At 34.3% G+C, this 23,604-nt stretch overlaps 1 protein-coding gene across 2 annotated transcripts in view; it reads right to left on the bottom strand.

Annotated features, from left to right (window-relative positions):
• SLC23A2 (solute carrier family 23 member 2) overlaps positions 1-23,604 on the bottom strand; it is a 108,546-nt gene that overhangs the window by 6,060 nt on the left and 78,882 nt on the right. For both annotated transcript variants that reach the window (XM_051975458.1, XM_051975457.1), the window contains 7 exons: positions 21,149-21,269; positions 20,431-20,587; positions 12,707-12,854; positions 11,536-11,641; positions 4,475-4,604; positions 3,015-3,152; positions 528-623 (listed from right to left, as the gene is read on the bottom strand). In XM_051975458.1, coding sequence (XP_051831418.1) covers positions 528-623; positions 3,015-3,152; positions 4,475-4,604; positions 11,536-11,641; positions 12,707-12,854; positions 20,431-20,587; positions 21,149-21,269 — 896 coding nt within the window. The remainder of the gene's footprint in view (positions 1-527; positions 624-3,014; positions 3,153-4,474; positions 4,605-11,535; positions 11,642-12,706; positions 12,855-20,430; positions 20,588-21,148; positions 21,270-23,604) is intronic.

Genomic DNA, 23,604 nt, shown 5'->3' with positions numbered 1-23,604 from the left:
TAAGGCACCCATTCATGTAAAGTATGACTATAAAGTTTTTTCTGATATATCAAGCCTAAATTTGCTTCTGGGTAGGTTCTAACCATTGTTCCCAAAATGAGATCTAAGATTTCCACAAGGAAGTGGGGGAAAGAGAGGTAGGAAGAAAAAGAAATGTCTCAAAAACTTCATTAAAATGTTGACAAATTTACAATTGCTGAAGCTAGGCTTTGCTTACTATTAATAGTAACTGATTAGAAAAGGACAAAATAATAAACCTAGGAAAGGACCTGTGAAAGGTTATGACCCATGGCAAATGGCTGCCTTTGAACTGACTGGTACCTGATTTTACAGGGTCACAGATTTTCCAGCATGTTCATTGTTATGAATATTTCATTTATTATTTAAATTATGTATAATTATATTTAATTTGATAAAAAAATTATATTAAAGTTGTTTGTTTTGATAAATATAATAATATTTAATTTAATAATTGTCATTATTATTATAAAAAACAGATAAAATAAAAAGTAAACATTAGCATTTACCTGGGATGGTGTTATCCAAAACAAAAGCAACACATCCACCTACAAACATTGCTGTGGTGAGAAGGACATTTAATACTTGATCAATTCCTGTGATCCCTAAAAAAAAAAGAAACAACAGAGGGATTACTGTCTGCAGAGAGTAAACATGCCTAGTTTCAGGGTTTTATAACTTTATTTCATGATAAGAAAATTCATCAAGAACAAAAATTTAGGTATCTCAGCTAGACAAAGATTTGCTCAAATAGCTATTGCTTGGAATAATTTAGAAATACTATAAATGTATTAAAAATAGTTTTGGAAAGAAGTGGTTCTGAAAGTATGGTCCAGGAAATCCTGGGAGTCTCTGAAATCCTTCCAGAGAGTCTACAAATTCAAAATTAGTTTTTATTTCTATGTGGTAAATGAAGGAGCCAGATTAAATCGGTTCAGAATTCTATGATTCTCTATAATCCAACCAACAAAAGACTTACAAATTGTGTATTAACACACAATGGGAAATCGTTATTAAATGGGGTCTGCCATTCTAGTTGTACCCTAAATAATTTCTATTCAAACAGTGGTGTGGCTAGTAAAGAACAAAATACTTTATATCTTCAAAAGTGGCAAGATGATGGAGAATAGAGGAATAAATTACTATTTCTATATTGATTACATACTTTAATACTTATAACTGTTACATATATTACACAATAATTTAATACTTATAAATCAATTAGCATTTAAAAGTAGAAATCTCATTATAAAGAAAATTGGCACTTTTACAAATAAGACAAAAATAATTTTTGAAAGCACTTTAAAAAGTAAATAATGATAAAAGTAGAAACCTGGTACAGTCTTCAAGCTACAAGTACAATCATTCATTTTGTATGTTCCTTCTAAATATTTATTTATCATTTGTTTCTAATTGGAGAAATAAAGTTGAGTATCATTTAAAGGAATATGCAGTGAGTGTGAGAAGGTTCTAATACATTAAAAATTAGGAATTATGCAGGTGAAGCAATATAAATGATTTTGTCAGAGAAATTTATAAAAGGAAAATAAGATAGCCTGGCCACATTGCAAAAGCAAGGAACAATTAATCCATGGATAATCTGCATGCACCAATAGTATCTATGCAGTATCAAGAGAACATGAGGGAAATCCCAGCATATTGGATGGACAATTCTTCACCATGAAATATTTGTAGAAAGACATGAACAAGGATTACATAAATAATGGAGTTAAGCATTACGGGTTATAATTTGCCTCATTGGAGGGACTATCTGTTCCACTGTAGTATTAATGAATTATCAATGTAGCTACAATTTAAAAAAAGACCATAGGATCAAAGTATTAGAGCTAAAAAGAATGGAAAAACCATCTAGTTCAACCATCTTATTTTCAGATAAGGAAATTAAGGTACAGTAGTAGTAGCTGCCGTTCAGGCCGTTTTTCTTTTGGATTTTCCTTTATATAACTAAAGGATTTTTAAGGATAAAAAAAAACTGAATAGGCTTGATTGTAATCTAAATAATGTTTTCCTAATACAGCTGAAATGCCAAAATAGGAATTCACTAGAAAATATTTCAACTAATTTCAAAAATATAGCCTTACACTAGAAACTGGAAAATGAATGGATGCCCATCAATTGGAGAATGGTTGGGTAAATTGTGGTATATGAATGTTATGGAATATTATTGTTCTGTAAGGAATGACCAGCAGGATGAATACAGAGAGGACTGGCGAGACTTACATGAACTGATGCTAAGTGAAATGAGCAGAACCAGGAGATCATTATATACCTCAACAACCATACTGTATGAGGATGTATTCTGATGGAAATGGATTTCTTTGACAAAGAGGCCTAACTCAGTTTCAATTGATCAAGGATAGGCAGAAGCAGCTACACCCAAAGAAAGAACACTGGGAAATGAATATAAACTGCTTGCATTTTTGTTTTTCTTCCCGGGTTATTTTTACCTTCTGAATCCAATTCTCCCTGTGCAATAAGAGAACTGTTCAGTTCTGCACACATATATTGTATCTAGGATATACTGTAACCTACTTAACATGTAAAGGACTGCTTGCCACTTAGGGGAGGGAGTGGAGGGAGAGAAGAGAAAAATCGGAACAGAAAGTGAGTGCAAGGGATAATGTTGTAAAAATTACCCTGGCATGGGTTCTGTCAATAAAAAGTTATAATTAAAAAAAGAAGAAGAAGAAATACATATAGCTTTACATTTGAGAGAGGGAGGGAGGAAGGAAGAAAAGTAGGTTTCAGTCAGGGAGGGAAGGAAGGAGAGAGATATTCTTAATTTATATGATAATAATGGTGACACGCTGGATTACATTCCAAGTTACAAACTGTATGAGGTTTACTGCTGACAAATATGCATTCCAGAGGCAAATGTTACATAAAAAGGCAAAACATTTCCTATTAAAATCTAAAGGAGATTGACAACACAGTTACAACTCAAACCTCCATAGAAAATAAAAGTTTCTCAATACCTGTAACTAGTGGATTCTGCTTCAGGTAACTTGGAAGAACAAGTCCAAAGAAAATGGAAAATCCAAGGACAAAGAGATTACGGGAAGAATTTAAATCTATAAACTGAAGATTCGATAATCCAACAGCAGTGATCATTCCTGAGGAGAGAAATTAACATATCCAAGATTTACTATCTCTTTTGAACAGTCACTTGAAAGGCAAAGATTTGGGAGAGGAGAAGGGAATAAGCATTTCCATGGCACCTACTCTGTTGTCAGGCACTGTCCTCACTGCATTACAGATATAATTTTACTTGATCCTCACAAAAGCTCTGAGGGAGGCGCTATTATTATCCCCACTTAACAGCTGAGGAAAGGGAAGTAAACAAAAGGTTGGTTGACTTGGCCAGTTGAGTGTCCAAGGCTAGATTTGAACTCAGGTCTTCCTGACTCCAGACCCAATGCTCTTACTCACTATTGCCAAATTGTCAAGATTTTGGTTTCCCCCTATCATTATATTTGCTTTGAAAGAGACAACATGGACACATATTGCATAATAGATAAGAGACATAGCACTGAAATTGTAAACTATACATTGCTATGCAGATATATGCTATTAATATTACTATGTGGAACTCTAAACAACATCCTTGTCTGAATAGATCATCTGTGGTAATCTGATGTCTCCTCTTGCCTGCAATCCTACATTTCAATGCATTACTGTCGGGCTACTAAGCTTGGAAGAGAGTGGGATAAATGAAGTTTTCTCTTACTGCACTCATAGCCAGCTGTATAATCAAACATAAATGACTTTTGAACTAAGAACTTTTGGACTGATTATGTATTATATATTTTGTCACATCTGTTATGATGGAGAAATAAAATGTGACTGCAGTTGTTTTACAACCAAAATCCAGAGCCATCAAGTTTACATAGAAAATCTCGAAACTACAAAATATACTCAAATACGTACTATATAGCTACTTCTAATAATTAATGGTAATCTTTTTAAAATGAGACAAGTTCTATTGTGGAAAAAAGTCTTAAATGGGATATTTTCAGTTTCTGCATTTATCCTCTACAAAAGTATTACAGTTGTGAGTATGATCTAATCTAAGTTCTTCCCAGCTTTAAAAAGTTCTGATTTTAGGCAGTAGATAGAGTACCTGATATGAAGTTAGTATCTGAGTTCAATACCGGACTCAGGACTTGGGGTAAGTCACTTAAACTCAACTGCCATTAATTAGTCAATTAACTAAATAAAATAAATGAATGAATAATAAAAAATAATTGAATGAATGAATAAAGTGGTGATTTTACAAAGTTACTTGACTACACGTACTGAAGGTATAGTTCAGTGTCATCTTCAGGAAAGAAGTCAGCTAAAAATCAGTAAAGTTTTAAAAGAATTAAACTAATAAACATATAGGGGAAAAAAAGATGTGAGATGAAAAGAGAATATGACATAAATATGATTTTACCAAAGAGTGTGCAAAAGAGGGCTCCAAGCACAGGGTCTGGAAGGGACGCAAACAATGCACTGAATTTCCCGATCATTCCAAGCATAAGCATTAAAGCCGCACCATACTGAATAACTCGACGACTTCCAACCTATGAGGTAAAATAAAATAATGAGAATTAAAATATGGAATAATATGTCAACTAACCATATTTTTCCTTTGAAGATATCCTGTTGTAAAAAGCAACCAGGTAAATAGCTATTACACAGCAACTGATTCTGCTTCAGGATTAAGAACCTAAACAATTAAAATAAAATTGTATAGTTTTATAGATAGCATAAATTGTTTTGTTTTTTTTTTTTTTTAATTCTCAAATCTAAGTCACTAACTTCAAACTTAATAGGCAGAATGGTACAGGGACAAGGACTAGACCCATGATTTCACTGGTACTGAGAAATCCCAGGTAAGTAAACTCCTTTTACCAAAACAGAGAGAGCTGCCTTTAATACTAAAGAAATTGAAGTAACTGACTTGCCCATGGTCATGTAGCCAGTATGTGTTAGGGAGGTAACCCTGATTTTCCTGGCTCTGAGACTGTCTTTCTGTCACATGTTGCTATGTTTCAGACTATAGTGTACTGAAAACTGGATTGGAGAGTCAAAAACCTCAAGCTGCAAGCTTGATCTGTGAGTCGTTAGCTGCATAAACCTAACAAGATACTTCATAATCCTAGAAAATTCAGTTTCTTAGCTTGTAAAATGAAATGAAATTAGATTATATCCTATTTAACTCTAAAACTCAATTATCTTATAGAACCTGAAGCCCAGGCCTCTAAAAAATGTCAATCATCGTTTAAGATTTGAAGGACAAATGGCAAGAATATTTATTCCTAAAATCCACCTACCTAGTACCTTCACTGAATTCTTGGTTCAATCTTCAGTTATTTCAACTGTGAAAAGATGCTCTTTATGCAATGAGCCTGCCAAGCTTATTTTATCTAAATGCAAAATATCCTAATGTACCAACACTTACCTAACACATGTTAGGTATCTGACAAGCTGAATCAATTAATTAAAAAAAGACTACTAGGGACAGTTAGATGGTACAATAAATAGAGAGCTGGGCCTTGGAGTCAGGAGAACCTAAGTTCAAATTCAACCTCAGATACTTAACCCCAAATGCCTAAACAAAAAAAAAAAGAAAAAGAAAAAGACTTCTTTACCCACCAACTCTTGTCAAATAGGCAATACTTTCCTAAGTAATTTATTTTCAGTGACTGAGTTTGATTATTTTAGATTCTTCCTTAGTTAGTCTGTTCCACTTAGCTACTTTTCAATCAGTTCCAAATGATGATCATTTTTTATAACAGTTTGAAAGGCAGAAATGCTTGTTAGTCTTGTTCATTTTTACCATTTTTCACTATTCTTTGATATTAAATCTGCATATTACCATAGACAGGACTGTTTTTATTATACTGGCTTGCCCAACCATGAGCAATGAATACTCTTCCAATTTTATTTAAGTTCTTTGAACATTTGTAATTTTATTTATAGAGGTGCTTTAGTGGAATAATTTTCAGAAATCTATTTTGTAGTTATCTTAAAACAGGGCTATTTTTTTCTGTTATTGCATCCTGGATTTTGCTTTGCTATACTGAAATGTAGCTAAATTATGATTAGTGTGAATAGCTGATACCATAAAGTGGATGCATTATTTATATTTTAACAGTACATACTGAGTAGGCTGAAACCAATGACCACATCTTTAAAAACCATAATTTGATAGTGTTATTTTGACAATGTTAATTCAAATACATTTGACTATCTTACAGGAATCATTATTTGCACTAATTAGGACTGAGTTGTGCTACTAATTTTTCTGAGTTTATTCTGCAGCCTCAAGTTTACTGAAATTGTCTGAGTTGGTTTATTTGCTAATCAACTTAGAAATTTCTAAACAAATCAACATGTCATCAGCATATAAGAATCAGTTTTGTTTCCTCTTTGTCGATACCTTTAATATCCTTTTAGCTTTCCTGCTATTGCTAAGTAGGATTATGAATAGCTGGGTCTGCTGTTACATAGGAAAGATCACTGTATTTTCAATGATAAAATTTTAAGTAGTTGTGAGGCATAACAATAGAGATGTATTATTAGATTAAGGCTGAAGCTAAAAGTCATTCTGTTCTTATAAAAGGAATTTTAGTCTCCTAGAAGTGCTTCTAGAATCAACTAGAAGAGGATATATTGTAAGGTTTTTCCATTTCTTGATTAAACATGTAACAGAAATTTGAAATATTTAGAATCAATGAACAAACATGTATTTAGCGCCTTCTATGTTGTTAGGAATTACACTAAGTACTGAGGATATGGGGGAAAAAAATCAAACTGCTCCCATCTTCCTACAGCTTACATCCTTATTAAGAGAGTGATATGTGAATTTATAAGTATATGAAAAATATGCACTAAATAAAGCAAGTTAATTTTGGGCGGGAGGCACTCCAAGTTTGGAAAGGGCAGAGAAGAATGACCTCATATAGGAATAAGTTCCAAAGAGTGGTCTAAAGAGAAAAAAATAACATTTTTTAAAGACACATTAAGTCTGATATATATATGAAAGAGGCTGAGTGAAAAGTTCAATAAGCAACTAATGATGCTGTGCTAGAGAAAAATATGGGAATAATAATTGACCTTATGCGAGTTAATGAGGTCACCAAGAAAAGGTTAGAAGAGAAGCTGGCTGATAAGACAGCCTTGGGAAGCACCTACAATTAGAAGGTGATCTATGAGTGATAATTCAGTAGAGAAGATTTAGAAGATTCATCATATAGATAGGAGAACCAAGGTATAGAAATATCCCAAAGACAAACTAAAACAGATATGAGAGAAGATAGTCAACAGTGACAAATGTTGCAGATATAAAGAAGAATGAGGACTAAGAAAGGCCACTGAGTTTGGCAATAAAACTATCACTGGACCAAAACATTCATAGCATCTTTGTATTAACAAAGAAATGAGGAGGGGGGGGGAATAAAAATGTCCATCACCTGGGGAATGACTAAATATGATAAGGTATATAAATGTAATAGAATATTACTGCCCTATAGGAAAGTATGAATATGAAAAAGAGAAGCATGAGAAGACCTAATAAAGATGAGCAGTTTCAGATAAATGATGTGGTTGAAAGCCAGACAAAAGGGGCTAAAAAGTGAACGAGATTAGAATAGAAATTAGAAAAATGAGCTTATAAAAGCACAGGGACTACACAACAATATCTGACAATAATGTAGGACCATTAAGTTTTGCAAAGCATTTTATATATAGTATCTAATTGATCTTGATATCCTATGAAACAGGTGCTAGTGATAATCTGTAATTTTACAGATAAAAAAATTGAAGCCCAGAACGGAAGGCCTTTCCTGCTTCCCCTATTTGCTAGTCTTCCCCACCCCACTTCTATTCCCCTGATGAAATCATCTTTTAATTTTTATATACAGCAATCTTTAATTAACAAGCTTTCATTTTTATAGACAGAATTCTATATTTATTCATCTGTCAACATGTTCTAGTAGTTTGTTGAAAGCAGGCATTGTATTGAATTCCTCTTTGTATCTTCTGTTGTCCAGCACAGTGATTGGCACACATTAGGTGATTGGAGATGAATATTTCACAAGAATTCCATAATCCTACTGCCACCCTCCAAGTTTTCAATAACCTAAAAATGTTGCTGATTAATATGTACATTTAGGCCCAAGACATGTGAAAAAGTCTGTTTTTGAAGCATTCAGCAAAAATTCCAGCATCAAATTTGAGAGGCTTTTTTAGAGGATATTCTTCCTCCTTATGTATAATCAGTAATGTGAGTCTGGGAAATGCAACTGTTTCCTGAAACAATGCTACTGGTAAGAGTGGGCTAGTGTCCAAAGGTACTCGGAAGAGGTTATCAATTAGCTCATGAACGGGCATGATGCCTTTTCAGTAATAAACTAGCACGATTCATTTTGCAATTTCAAGCAATTCAAAATTTTAATGAAGATAATTATACCTATACTCCCTCAGTAATATTTAAGAATGAAATCTTTTGTAATATTAATGAATACTGATTATGCACTTCAACAGTCCTGATTAAGTTACAAGGCACAGTTTAAAAGAGGATGTTGGATGACTGCATTGGTAAAAGGTGAGGAAGGACCATGTTGTTAAAATGACTTTGTCCAAGACTCCCCTTCCCACTGATCAACAGTATTCCTAGATGCATAGCTTACCTTTAATTACCTATTGAAAGATTTCTTAGTAGATAAGAGTCTGAAATTTACATCATTCACAAGATAGTTTCCAATTACTGGGAATCTTCCTCTTTAGAGTCTATGTCACATCATATAAAAGTTTCTACTCTCTAATTTTCAAAGTTTTTGTTTCTAACATAAACTAAACACCAAAATGTTGACTGAGAACACCTCCAGCACCACTAAATGTTTCTCACAATTACTGTTGTAATAGAACATTGTTCAAAAAAAAGGAAAAAGTATCAACAAATGGTGCTGTCCAAATGGTTTTATAGGAATGATCCCCCCCCATTGGCTAGAAAAATAAAATTTTAAAAATCAGATGTGCAACACAATGTACTTCAGAATGCTATCTAACATCATCATCTATTCTTTGTTCTCTCAATTACCCTGAACTTCAAGAAGTATTATTCATGTTTATTATTATTATTATTATTTACTATTATTCTCTGCTTCAGTTCTCTCACGAAGGTAATGGGAATCTTTGTCTTTGAGGTCTTAATATATTAGAAAAGCTTAGAAAATGATCCTGGAAATGCTTTGCATGTCTCATACTACAGGACTAACTACTGGGTGAAATGAAGAGAAGCCCAAGATAATAAAGTTGGCAACAGAGTGATGAATAAGAGTCATTAAAATGGGATGCCTTGGAAGGGACTGAGTTGCCCATCACTAGAAGTTTTCAAGAAAAGGCTGTATGATCATTTGTTGCCTATTTGGTAAGAGAAATTCTAAAGATATAGGTTGTATACGCGATACCCTCTGAGCTCTCTCTTAACATACTCAACAATTCTATAATTATTTTGGCCACAGTCTCTCATAAATATTATCTACTAAAATAAAGATGAGAGAACTTTTAACTTTGGGGCAGTCTGGTAAAGACTCAAAATAATGTTTAAATGCATAAACTAAAATACATAGGAAAGAAGCTATTGAAAGACAGATATTAAAATAGCCCCAATTCTCCCCACCACTGGCAAAAAAAAAAAGTTCACAGACCTCAGATTATTAACCTCTGGTATAGATTATTAGATGTAATTTACTATGCTGGTGGAGAGAGACCTCATACAACACCATTTAATATTTGAGATACATTAAATGCTATCTAATGATCATGAAATCATAGAAGTTTAAAAGGGCCCTAAAGGATCATTAGCTTAATAAAGTGAGGACTAGAGAGGTGAAACAATTTATCCAGTGGCCAAGGATGTTTAATTTCAAACCACCTTTAAGTATACAATGCTCCAGTGAATCCAATCTTCAATTCACTTTTCTATCTACCCATTGCATGCTTCTGCAGGTCATAAAGAATGACACAATTAAACTTCTCCCAAGAAGAATCATTTGTAAAATGAGGTGGATTGGACTCTAGATGATCTCTGAGGTTTCTTCCATTTATGACAGTCTGAAAACGATGAATCTAGATGCTGACTCTGATGGAAAATTATTGTGAGTATCAATGATCACAATATCAACCCAAAGACCTTAAAAAAAAACTCTCAGCCATCTGCATCTAGAGAGAGCATTATAGGGACCTGAATGTAGATCACAACATAATATTCCTTTTTTTGTTGTTGCTTGTTTGCTTGGTTTTTTCCCCTCTCATTTTTTCCCCTTTTTAATCCTGATTTTTCTTGTGCAGCATGATAAATATGGAAATATGTTTAGAAGAAAAAATTATACAGCCTATATTGTATTACTTGCTGTCTAGAGGAAGGAGGAGGGAGAAAAAATATGGAACACAAGGTTTTGTTAAGGATGGATGTTAAACTATCTTTGCATGTATTTTAAAAAAATAACAAGTTTAAAAAATCATTTTAAAAAGCCTCTTTTAATAGATTAATTAGCTATTAGAGCTGAAAACTATTTATATCCTAACACCTACAACCTCTCCAAATGAACAGCAGACATGAGGAAGGTCATAGAATCACAGAGTTATTATAGCTGGAATGGTTCTTAGAGACCAGTGTTTAGGTCTGCATTCTCATTTTACAGATGTGTTAACTGAGGCCTTGAGAGATCACAGAGGAGGGACTGGAACTCTGTTTCTCAAGTGACTTGATCAATATTACAAAGCTAAGTCTGGCTCATACTACTTCCCTCATTAGAAACTGCCTTTTGAAAAACTAGCTATAAAAATCTCTTCTTATACAAGGTATAATGAGGCAAAATTAAATGGTTTAAAAAAAAAAAAAAAAAAGAAAAGGACTGGGCTTGGAACCAGAAGATAAGAGTTCAAGTCTGATCACAGAATCACAGAATTTTAGGCTCTTAAAGGCATGTTACTATATTTTCCTGCACTTCACTTCTCTAGGGTGTTAAGAAGACAACTCTGAACTAGAATTTAGATAACATTTAAGGTCAAGTCTTGCTCTAGATTCTATATAACATGAAAACTCAATTTGCAAAAGCAAAAAGTGCCATTGTGAATAACAGCTATTTAGTTTACTTCATTTAAGGTAAAATGCTCTTTTTCAAGGAATGAATTATAATAATATGAAAGATAGATTATTTCCAAGAGAGGTCTCTTATGGAAATGCTTTGGTAGTACATTACAGAAAAGGGCATATTATAAAGTATTCCCATGCCTCTACTAGTTCTTTAATAATATTTTTTAAAAGATTTAAGGATTTTTTCTCCTATAGGCAAGGGGAGGATAATTTTCTCAGTCCTACTTTAAAATCCATTGAAAAAACAAACAAAACAATGAGCTCAGACTTCCAGAATTCAAAACATTCAGGGAGATGACTATAACAAAATATACTTACTAGTTTGTTAACTAGAAAAAGATTTGTACCTTAGTTATTCCTAAAACTCCAATATTGGGACTTGATGAAGTGGAACCATTTCCAGTACCAAACACACCATCTAGAACACAGGATAGCCCCTCAATGAAAATGCCCCTATAAGGCAAAGAAGCAAGAGGAAAAAAAAAAAAGAAACTCATTTTAGAGGTAAAATATTCTGAAACCCTGGAACAAAAATCATTGTATACAAATGATTAAAATTTTATGTTAAATGCAAACTGACAATTTCTCTACATCCAAGGTACTTTAGCAAAGGTGGTAGTTAAAAAACAAATCCCACTTTCAGGGCATATGTTAAATTGAGAAGGGAGGGCAACAGAAAATGTTGCAGACAGAAAAAAACCTAAGCCTAATCACTTCAGGAAGAATCATACTAAATTTTAATCTCATAAAAACCAATGATTTGGTTTTTCTTTCTTAAGAATTTTTTAAGCATTAAAAATTACAAATAATAAAGTCCATATTAAGAAATACGGGAAAAAAACAAATATAAATTAACCTAACAAGGTATAAAGTAGCAGAGTCACAAAAACAAGGCTTATTTGAATATATATTTCATGTGGAAGTTCTTTTATCATTTTCGCTGTCACTCAAGTCTTCGTGATCCTCCCATATGAGGTTTAAGCTGCCCCACGAGACACTGGAACAAGCTATCAGAATAACCTGATGTCAAGTCCCGTCTTTAACTTATGATATTCTGGGTGACACTGAGCAATGCACTAACCTCTGTGTCTAAGTAGCAAAAAAAAAAAAAAAAAAAAAGTTACTGGTCTGTTTCAGGAGAAAGGAACTGCATATACCAAATGAAATAACAGCCTAGGGCACAAAAAAAAAGCTTATTTTTAGAGAGTTTACACTATTCAGCTGTGGGGCACCAATATGTTCATAAATAATATGTCACGCTAAAATGACATATATAGCCAAAGGACGTGAAACAGGCTTTCCCCCCCAGTCTTTCTTAAATTACCAAGAAATTAAGGCAAGATGCGATCATTTTGATGAATCACAGAATCAGTGATGTATAGGATCTAGGAAATCATCTAATCTAAGCCATACCTAAGCAAGAGTACCACTCTGCTATCTACTTGGCAATTAATCCCTTAAAAATGGGAATCCATGAAAAAAAAAAAAAAAAAAGACCTTTGATGATAAGACACTTACCTATTTATTGCATGAATGGGTGGTGGTGGAGCACAAGATAATCTTGCACAGGCGTAATAATCACCAATGGATTCAATAATGCTAGCAACCACTGCACTGAGCATTCCTATAACTCCAGCAGCTGAAACGGTTGGAAGTCCCCACTGAACTGCAAAAGAAAAAAGAAAAATGGAATTCTTAATGGCTATCTTAGGCAAACTGGAGTTAAATGCTTCATCCTATTAATAAAGTGATGTTAAAAAAGAGTTATTCAATCAGGAAGGACAATGAAATTGTTCTTCATTCCATTAAACGAGTTAATAGTTGCAGAACTATTTTGATTTTTTAGTCCAAGTCATTTGCTTTCTGTTACTTGGAAGGCTCTGAGATGTGTGCAAGGAGAAGAGTCATCCCAGGGCACTAAAGCATCTCCTCTGCCATGGCTCCCAACTGCAGCTGCCACAAAGCCCTGGATGATTGATGGCTTCTGCATTTCCATCTCAGTCTCTGTACTTACAGGGATGGAAACAGAAGGAGAACTGCAGATATCTCCCGAGGAGATCTAAGATTTCTACTTGTAGAGCGACTATGAAGAAGTTAACAAGGGAAGAACCAGGTGAAGATTGTTGGTATAGTTGAGCATCGAGGAGAAGTGGGGGGAGGGCCCACTTAGGTGTCTTCTAACTGCTCTTCCTCCCTCCCCTTCTTTCAAGAAGCTTAAAAGCTAGAAGGTAAGATAAGGCAAGACAGGAACAGATACAGAATAAAGAAAATTTAAGTGTATAGAAGAATGAAGGCAAGATTATTTCCATCCAGGGACTATTAGGAAAAGACGTCATGGGGAAGGCAACATTTGAATTTTCATTCTGGACGTGTTGTGTTTGAGTTTCCTAAGGGAAAACCAAGTGGAGATGTCAGGCAGGCAATTAGGTGATAATTAGACCCTGGCCCTCTGAAAAGAGGTAAGAACTGGGTATGCAGCAAAGTCTGACCACTGGAACTCGTGAGATTCACTGAGGTTGCTGAAAAAAATACAAGGATGGAATAGGCTTCTGCAATCATGGCTAGCCAGGAGTGGGAAAAATACAATGCTGTAGAGCAGAAGTTCTTAATTATAGTCCTCAGCTTAAGAATTTCAGCTCTACTCTCCAGAGAATCCTGGGACAGATTTTAAGGAGACTAAACTTGGAAAGAGAAAAACTATGTTTATTTCAATATATTGATTTCCCAACTAATTTTTGTTTTTGGCATTTAGAACTACAGAAAGTTGAAGACCACTCAAAGAGATCTATAACACAAGAAAAGTGTAAGAACTCCTCTTATAGTGCATTAAATTGAGATTTTTTTTCTTTATCACGTTAGGTTTAGCTACAGCAAAGCCCAGAGCTATGGTGTGGAGACATTGGACTGGAAGCAAAAAAAGGAAGTACCATGAAGTGGTGACCATGTCGGCCTGAATATTAGGAGACTGGGGTTCTATTCCTAGATATGCCAGTATGACTATGGGTCTCCGGTTAACTATATTTAAAATGAAAGGGAGTAAAATAGATCAAGCACTCAATAAGCATTTATATCAAGCACCTTCTCTGCTCCTCCAGTTGCTGCACAAGAAAATCACTATACATAATAGCTGATCTTTTGATCTTTTCCAGATATGAAATTCTATGTTATGGTATCATTCCAGCTGATTTCATACTTGACTCCTTATACGTACTCAGAGAGGTAACTGGTATAAAACATATGACTCTTTAAGCATAAGCTTCTCCAAATTTGGCATGGCAGAAGGGTATGTTTCCCTCCCATAGGAAAACAGTAAACTTTTTCACTTTTTCTTTTTCCATTAGTCTTCAAACTCAGGTAGATGCTGATAAATATTTAACTCAAAAAAATGTAAATGAACAACATGTTTTCAAGTTTAGTCTATACTACTGACATTTTTCTAGATAATCAACAAAACAATAAACCAAGCCTCATTGCCTCTTTAATTCACACTGCAAAATTTAGTAATTGGCTCTGGTTCAAGCTGGCTCTACTACACCCGTGGCCCAAGACCCTGAGCACTGCATTCACATATACTTCACTAGGCACAGAGAGGCCAGGGTATTCTGAACTAGCACAGGCTGGAAATCTATGTGTCCCACAGCTTAAGATGTGGCATGAATTCCAACTGTGAGACTAATTCCCAATTGGACTAGGAAGGTGTGAGCACCTATCATCCCCTTCCAGCTTTGCCTACCATTTAGAGAAGAGGATTCTTGAATAGAGAATTGGGATTCTCCAAGTAGACAAATCTTGATTTGTTTGGAAGATGTGAAGAACTGGGGATGACGAAGAGATGGGGGTCAGGAAGCACAGAATGAACCTTCCATTGGTGGCTAAAACCAGAATTTACACATACGCCTCCTCTCTCAGGGTCTGGCAAGGTAGGTTCCACCTCTGGCTATCTTCCTGTGCTGCTCATTCCTGAATTCTCCAGGCCTGCCATTTCCCATCCATCCTTTAACACAGGAAGCCCATAATGACCTTGCCCATTGCCCATTTAAAAGTCTGACATTAGGTACTGGGAAAAGGCACTGTCAAAGATCACAGGGATTGGCCTCCAATTAAAGCTAGTTTCTTGATACAAGGTACAATATTCCAGGAGGAAGGGTAACTAGCATGAGTTCAAGGAATAATTGGCTAGGCAAGCACAGAATAAAAGGAGAGGCATTGAAGTCAGTTTGTGATAGAGCCTTGAACTTTGTCTAGCAGGCAAAGAAACATTGAAGATTTTAAGAGACAAAACCCCAAACCATGATAAAATACAATGCCTAAAGATACCCAATGAGAGGCATTACTTATAAATTAAGCTGACTCCACTTGACAAGTAGAATTATTATCTTTATACAGAACAAAATATGGTACCCTATAATTGTTACCCAATTCTTGCCTTCAAAATGGAGCAGAACAAATCTAATACTTCCATAACAGAACTCAAAATATTTTGTGACATCAAAGATCTACTGTCTGAATATAGAGAAAATAAAATCAAAGGAAATATAATCTCAACCATAATAAGTGAAACATAATATAGAAAACTCTTAATATAATGCCAACATTCATCTTGCACATTTAATGCTATGAAAAAATTAGTAAACAGCACATAGGATGAAAGATTTAGAACTGAAAGGGACTTCAGAAGTGATCTAGTTAAATGTTCTCATTTTGTAGAGAAGAAAATTGAGGCCTGGGAAGGTTAAATTGCCAAAGTCAAACTCCCAAGAAAGTAGTGGAGCCAGTACTTGAACTTAATTCTGTGATCCCAAGCTTGGATCTCTTTCTTCACTGCTGAAGTCTTGATGGATTCAGCATGAGAAAATGAGTTATTACAGCACTTTGGTCCTAGTTTTGCCCCTTTAATATGGTTGGGTTTGGACATACTGCCTCAAGGTCCTTTTAAAAAATTATTTTTGATTTTTTTTCAATTTGTAATCCCACTTCACCACCCAACCTGAGAACGAATAATAATCATAATCATAATACAAGCCCAATTACAAACAGGTATAATCAATCAAAACAATTTCCACATGGGCTAATTTTTTTTTAAAAAAATTTTTCTCTGATTCTTCACTGTGACTCCTTTGCTTCTCTATAAGGAGGTGGTCCATCATTAGTTTTTTGGAATCACAGTTGCATTATGCTAATGAAAGTTCCTAATTCTTTCCAAGTTGTTTTCCCTTATGATATTTGTCATTGTATAAATTATTCTCCTGATTATTTCAATTCATTTGGCATAGGATCATACAAATATTCCCAAGTTTCTCTGAACATTCATCATTTCTTATAATATCATTTCATCATATTTATATACCAATATTCATCCATTCCCTAACTTATCAAACAAACCCCTGAGATTTTCATTCTTTATCAAAGCTCAAAAATGCTATAATTTTCTATTTCTTTAGAATTTGTTTTGCTTGGGAATAATCTTTCCCTTAATCTACTTTCCTTTTAATTTTCCCTGTTCTCCTTAATTCTCTGCTGAGTGAAATGTACTTCAATACCAACCATATTCCTCCCTTTAACCATTTCAGATAAGTGTGACTATAGTCCCAGCTGCTCCCTCCATTCTAACCTCCTCATTTGTGTAGATGGTTCTTTGTGCACCCCTTAATGATAAAATAATTTCCCATTACCCCCTAAGTGTATTTTTCTTCCCCTCTCTTTCTATTCTCTCAATATCAAGACACAACAGAACCAGTCATTTAATTAGACTCCCTCTATGAACCCTCAGGAAACAAATGTATAATTTTCCTATGTCATAAGCAATTTATCTTTTTATAACCAAATATCGTTATTCATTCATGTTTATCTTTTTGCATTTTTTACACCTATATTTGAACTTTTAAAGTTTTTAGACATAGTTCTATTTTTTCAAGAAGAGTGCATATTATTTCATTAGATCTTTATTCATTAAAAATCCTCTCCCCCCTCCCCCCACCTCCTTACCCCCCTACCCTCCGTAACATACTCAGTTTTGCTAAGGGTATTGTAAAATATCCTTTCTTTTCTGGGAGTTATTACTTTCAAAGTAATGTACTCGTTTTCAGTTGGGACTACTAAATTGAGAGTGATCCTAACTGTAGCTCCTTAGTACTTGAATTTTCTTTCTGGCTTCTAATATTATTTTCTTCTTTGACCTGGAAGCTCTATATTACGGCTATAATGTTCATGAGAATTTTCACTAGCAGGGTTATTTCAGTTGTTGAGTAGTGATTTCATTCAATTCCCACCTTTTTGTTGGTTCTAAAAGATTTGGGCAGTTTTAAAATTTCTTGAAATATCATTCAGTCAATAAACATTACAGTATGTCATTAGTCACATACTAGGTGCCAGGCACTGTGCTAAGTGCTAGGAATACAAAAAGAAAAAAAAAGATGATTGGATCCTTGCCCTCAAGGACTAAAGGAGAAGATAATTGGCAAACAAGCTATATACTGGATAAATAGGAAATAATTAAGAGAGAAGGCACTGGAATTAAGAGATTAGGGAGGGCTTCCTGTAGAAGAAGGGACTTCAATTGGGGCTTAAAGAAGGGGAGTAGTCAAGTGGAGAAGGGAGAGTATTCTGGAAATGAGGAACAGTCAGAAAAAATACCTGGAGGTGAGAGATGGAGGATCATTTTTACATTTCCATCTTTGGACTCATGGAAGAGCCAGGAGGCCAGTGTCACTAGATCAAAGAATACATGGTAGGTACAAAGGTGCCAGGTTATGAAAGGCTTTGAATGCCAAACTAAATATTTGTATTTGTTTCTGATAGCAAAACAAAGCCATTGGAATTTAATGGGTAGAAAGAATGACACTTGGACCAGCACTTTAGGAAAATCACTACAGTGGCTCCTAAGAGAATAGACTAAAAAGGGCAGAGACTTGAAACGTGATGCCTGGGCTATATTTTGTCACAACTTGCAGGCAGTCCAATGATTCAAGAAACTTTTTTCTCCTCAATCTATTTTCCAGGTCAGTTGTTTTTGCTCTGAAATATCTTATACTTTCTCTCCTTCCCATTCCCCTTACCACCCTCCCACCATTTTAATATTTCTTGTAATATCTTGGCGTCTATTTGGCTCACTTTTTTCCCCAGAGTTTTTGTTTTTTCAGAGATTTTGTTGCTTGGGCAAGACTTTGCACCTCCTCTACACCACATTATTAATTCCCTTTCCAATTCCCTCTTCTATCCTTTTCCAAATTTTTTTTCTCAAATACTCTTATTTTACTTAGAAAAACACTATTTAATTCTTTTGAAAACCCTTGCTTCATGTCTTTCAGGAATTCTAGTTCAATTTGCACCCAAGCCTTTTTTGTGATCTAAGGCATTACTTGTAGATATCATTCTCTTTCATGTTAAGAGTCTTGAGCATGTTTTTTTGTTTACCCTTTCTTTAATCCAAATCCTGATTTTGGATTTCTTTTTAGGGTTCTGCCCCACTTCTTGAGAGAAGGGCCGAGCTGATCCTGTTATTGCTTTCTTGGATTGTAGGATTATTCTAGTATCTCAAGGACTGACCAAGGATAAGCAAACTATCAGTGCTCCCACAGTAAACCAAACTAAGGTAAAATCTGTTTGCCCTTCCCCTAATCTAAGTTCTGCAAATTCCTAATCTGAGTTTTGGTCAAAGTAATAACATACTGCTATTGGACTCAGCCAGGTAGGAAGCTCTGTTGTTTTAGAGTACCCCTTTGGTCTAGGATGCTTTCTGGGATTATTCTGCTACAGAATGGTATTATAAATGCTGAAATCAAGATTCCATTCTGCTCCTGGGGTCTGAGTCAAACCACAGCAGGTTGCTTATTAATGGTCCCCTTTCTCTGAAGACTAGCATCCAGAATGCTACCTATATATGCAGGTCCTTCTTGATACATGGCTCAGAACAGCAATGTCACTGTGAACATTATATATGAGAAACATTTAACTATTTAATATGTCTGCTATGCACATATTAATATAGATTAGCATGTGAGTAAATAGCCATCAACAACAAAAATGGAAGAAATATTACAAAGGAATATATGACTTAATACTATACACAAATAACAAAAATTTTAAATTCAAAGGGAAAAAAAAATATGTTCTGAAATAGACAACAAAAAGGAGTAACAGAAATAACTGAAGGATGACCCCATGTAAATAAAAAGGTTTTGTGAGCAAACCCATCCAACTACAGAGGAAAGTCTGTGTAAGGGAGTAATAATAGACATAAAGTTAGAAAACTCTGGCAGGATCAATTCTGTAGGATCTTAAAAGGCTCTAAAAGGTAGACTGAGTTTAGATTTCAGAATGCAAGCAATGGGGATCTACTGAAAGCTTTTGAGTGGAAGGGTACTGTAATAATGAAAACCGAGTTTCTGACATATTAATCTTTCTAAAGAGTAGCAAAAAAAAAAAAAAAAATCAAAATCCAACCTATTTTGAGGAAAGAAGCATTCATTCCAAAATTTCCACCATCTATCTCAATTTTAAATTATTTTTTTCTAAGCAATATTGCCTTAAAGTATACAAAAACTATAGCTTCCTAAAGAGAAGAATAAATTGCCGATTTTGACCTAAATTAAAATTCTAGAGCTTATATTCTTCAAAACACTACACATAAATGCAAACAGTTTCTCTGCTGGGCCTTATGTTTCAACCAAAAATTAATCAACTCATCTATTATAATTTAAGAGCTACAATCCTCCCTCTTGTGCTTGTTAGCTTACATTTAATCATATCAACTATCCTTATGCTATAAATAAAATGTGGGCCCAATGATATTAATAATAGTTTATTGGTGGCCATAAGTGTTTGTTAATCAATTATTCCTATGCATCTCAATATTCTTTGGTACCCTCCACTTTATGTATCCCTTCTTTATTTGACCACACTAGTACATCTATAATTCAAAACTTGTTTCGTGCCACTTATCATCTGGAGATCAAAAATGTCATGATCTCTTCCACCAAAACAAATCAGTCCTTATCCTCTCCTCTCAAAGGTGTTGATAAGCTAATATGAAAAACTAATATTCTCTGGTCATAAGGAATTGCTAGAGAGAAGTTCCCATGAAACATGCATTTTAATTGTCTTTCTTTAGACAATATTCCATTTTGGTTGTCAAAATTTCAATATCTTCAATGGCCACGAAGATTACAAATAATGATTACTGCAATTCATTCCCCTTACAAGTAGCGCCTGCACTGCCTTTAAACTGCCTTAAGTATACTTACATGGATATGGAACTTTAAACCAAGGTGCCACAAAAAGCACGCCTTGTCTAGCATCTGTACGAGCATAGAACCCATACTTTGTGCTGTCAGGTGGAAAGACATCTGTCACAGTGAATATGAAGCACAGTAACCAGGATACCAAGATAGCCAGGATTATCTGAAATTGGAAAGGGAGAAGACTATTCCAGGCTAAGTATATTAGTGGTTATTGATGAAACAGAAGTTTACATGCTCTCTCTCTTTCCCTCTCCCTTCATCCTTGCCCATCTATAACTTAAATGCAGAAAAAACTTATAATGGCTTTTAATAGATTTTATTTTAATGAAATTGCATTTTAAATGCTTCATACACCTAACTGTAGTTTTGTTTAAATGACAAATACCTCCTAATAATGAACATCTATAAGAATGACTCAATTCGTATTTGTAAAAGACTGGTATAGAGATAATCCTCACTAAGTAAACTTTTGGGGAAATGGGAGAAGTCTAACAATATATTTTTTAATTGTCATTTTATCTTGAACACTACAAAAACATGCTTCTCAAAGTTTAGAAATGAATTTTTTATTTGGTTTATCATCACTATGGACAATGAACGTTGTGTGGCTTACTTATAGTTCCAAAACACAAAAATTTAAAAATCAAAATGATCTTTATAGGTTCTCAAAAGATATGCACTGACAGTAATTTTTAAAGTAAAATAGAAATTGATTACTTACAGGGAACATTTTGAAAAGCTGCAATTTGTAGGCAGTCCATCCTTTTTTGGATTTGTAAATTGGGAGAGGAAATTTAACATTTCTGGCATATTGAGAAAATAACAATACTAGAAAAATAGTTCTGGGGGAGAAAGAAAGATTAGTTAGGTTTACACACTGTCTACTGTAAATAATCCTTTATGGTTCAACAAACTTTCTTCAGACTAGAAAACTCCTGCACAGTTCTCATTTAATTGGTATCCGAGAGAGTATAACATCTTTCTGAAATAACCTCTTTAGGTAGATCTTAGAATTCTTATCTAATATCACTCAAAAATAGAATAAAATATTATAGCAGAAGAACTAACCAACAGACCATTAACTTGCATAAATGGAGAAGATGGCTCTCATTGATCTTTAGGAATAAAAATATGAAAAACACAGGAATCTATATGTTGGAATGTGGGAGTTGTAATATAAGGTATGCTTTAAGAAATGGCTTTTGTTTTAAGACTGATGTCAAATGAACCCAATACAAAACTGAGGAAAGATAATGACTCTGAAGGAGACAAGGAAAGTGCAGAAGCTGTCTAGAAAAAGATTTTTCTAAAGCAAATAGAAATGCTCCACCAAACTGAATGTTTTACTGTATGATAGGATGTAAAACACAATTTGTGATTCTGAAACCTAATGCTCTTATTATTCTACCCTTGTCCTGGCCCTATACCCCCACACCTCCCACTACTCCAACATGCCTCCCCTTACCCTAAGCCAAACAGCATCACTCACAACACAACATGCACTGATCTGTCTCCCAACAATTTTAGGCCTTGCCCATCTGAGCCTAACTCATTTCTTTGTTCTAAAATTCCAGGTTCATTCTCAAAATTCTCAAAAAAAAAATCTGACTGCAGATGAGTTTTTGGTATTGCTACCCTCACATTTTGCCTTAGTCATTATCTAAGAAATTGAGGATTTTGAGAAAAGATTTTGTAAGAAATATTTTTACAATTGTGTCCATGACAAAAATTGTGTCCCAGAAAAGAGTAACTCAATAATGACAGTATGTTCATCCTTAATGTTCCTATAGCTTTAATCATGGCCACAAAACTGATTAGCAGTAGAACTAAGACTTGAACTCAGATCTTCTGCCTCCCAATTAACACTACTAAAACCATGAGGCTTCAAGTTGGAATTCTGAGAAGATTTAAAAGAAATCTTCAAATGGGTTTTATGATCCTACACTAGCTCTTAAAGACAGAAAAACCATATCAGCAACCAAGATATTTTTATGTTAGCTTATTTAGATGGTACACAATTCCATGTTCTCACTGGAATCAATTTGTACAATTACATGACTGAGCCATCACTTTTACCAATCTATAAAGACTTTTGAAAAGAATCTTGCAGCAGTTTTCTTGTGAATCCCAAATAAAGGTCAATTCATTTAGCCTATACAACCCCCAGAACATAACACTTCAGAGTCTTTCCAGTTTTTTACTTACGTTATTGCTTTCTATAATTTTTACCCTCTAGCTGAACTGGAGGAATCTGTGCTAATCCATGTCCATGCCTTCTACTTAGATTGGTTCATTTACCATCTTTTACCCCTTTTACATCTATTTTATTACATTTATTACATCTACCCCTTACAGCTATTACCCCTATCTTTTTAAACCCTACTTATGCTTCAAGACCCAATTCAAATGGCACTTCTAAGAAGGTATTGATCTTTTAATCTTAAACATTCTTAGTAACAATCTTTCCTGCTTTAGGCTTCACATACAGCATTTGGATTAGATCTTTCCATCGCCTATATTGTGTCCTTTTGTTCCAGTTATTTATGTGTCATACTAGCCAGCAGATTATAAACAGGACAGGAGCCTTGTGTTATTGGCATTTTATTTTCCCCACTTCCTAGTTAAAGGCTCTGTGAAAAGCAGACTTCAGTTAAAATAAGAAAAGAGAAAAGAGAAAAGGAGGAGAGTTCTTGACTGAGGAACATTTAATTTATGACTAATCTACATAAGAAAGACCTCTTCTATACCTATTTTCATGATATTATTGCCAGAACATTTAGACTGAAACTGTTATGGTTCTGTCCTTCAAAAGCTAGCCTGAGGCTTGGTACTTAAGGTAATCAATATTAAAATAATATCTCTGGGGCTAGCATGAAAATTATTACATTATTCTTATGGGAAAAAATTCTGGGATCTATAAACAATAGATTGGAACAGAAACATAGAAGTCATTAACAATTTGAGACTGCCAAATGCTTGAACAAGAAATATTTCCCTTTTAATTTTGTGATTATTTATTTAATTCTGACAAAGAACTAGTTCGACAAACATCTAAATTTCTAACATGAACAAGCCACATTAACTCTCCTATCCTGAAGTTATTAAATTAGATGTATCAAGAGTCAATAAGAACACAGACTTAAAGCTAGAAGGAACCATAGAAATTATCTAATCCAA

Source organism: Antechinus flavipes, chromosome 2 (assembly GCF_016432865.1).
Source record: "Antechinus flavipes isolate AdamAnt ecotype Samford, QLD, Australia chromosome 2, AdamAnt_v2, whole genome shotgun sequence".
Lineage (NCBI taxonomy): Eukaryota > Metazoa > Chordata > Mammalia > Dasyuromorphia > Dasyuridae > Antechinus > Antechinus flavipes.
This window is presented reverse-complemented; position numbering and strand designations above follow the sequence as displayed.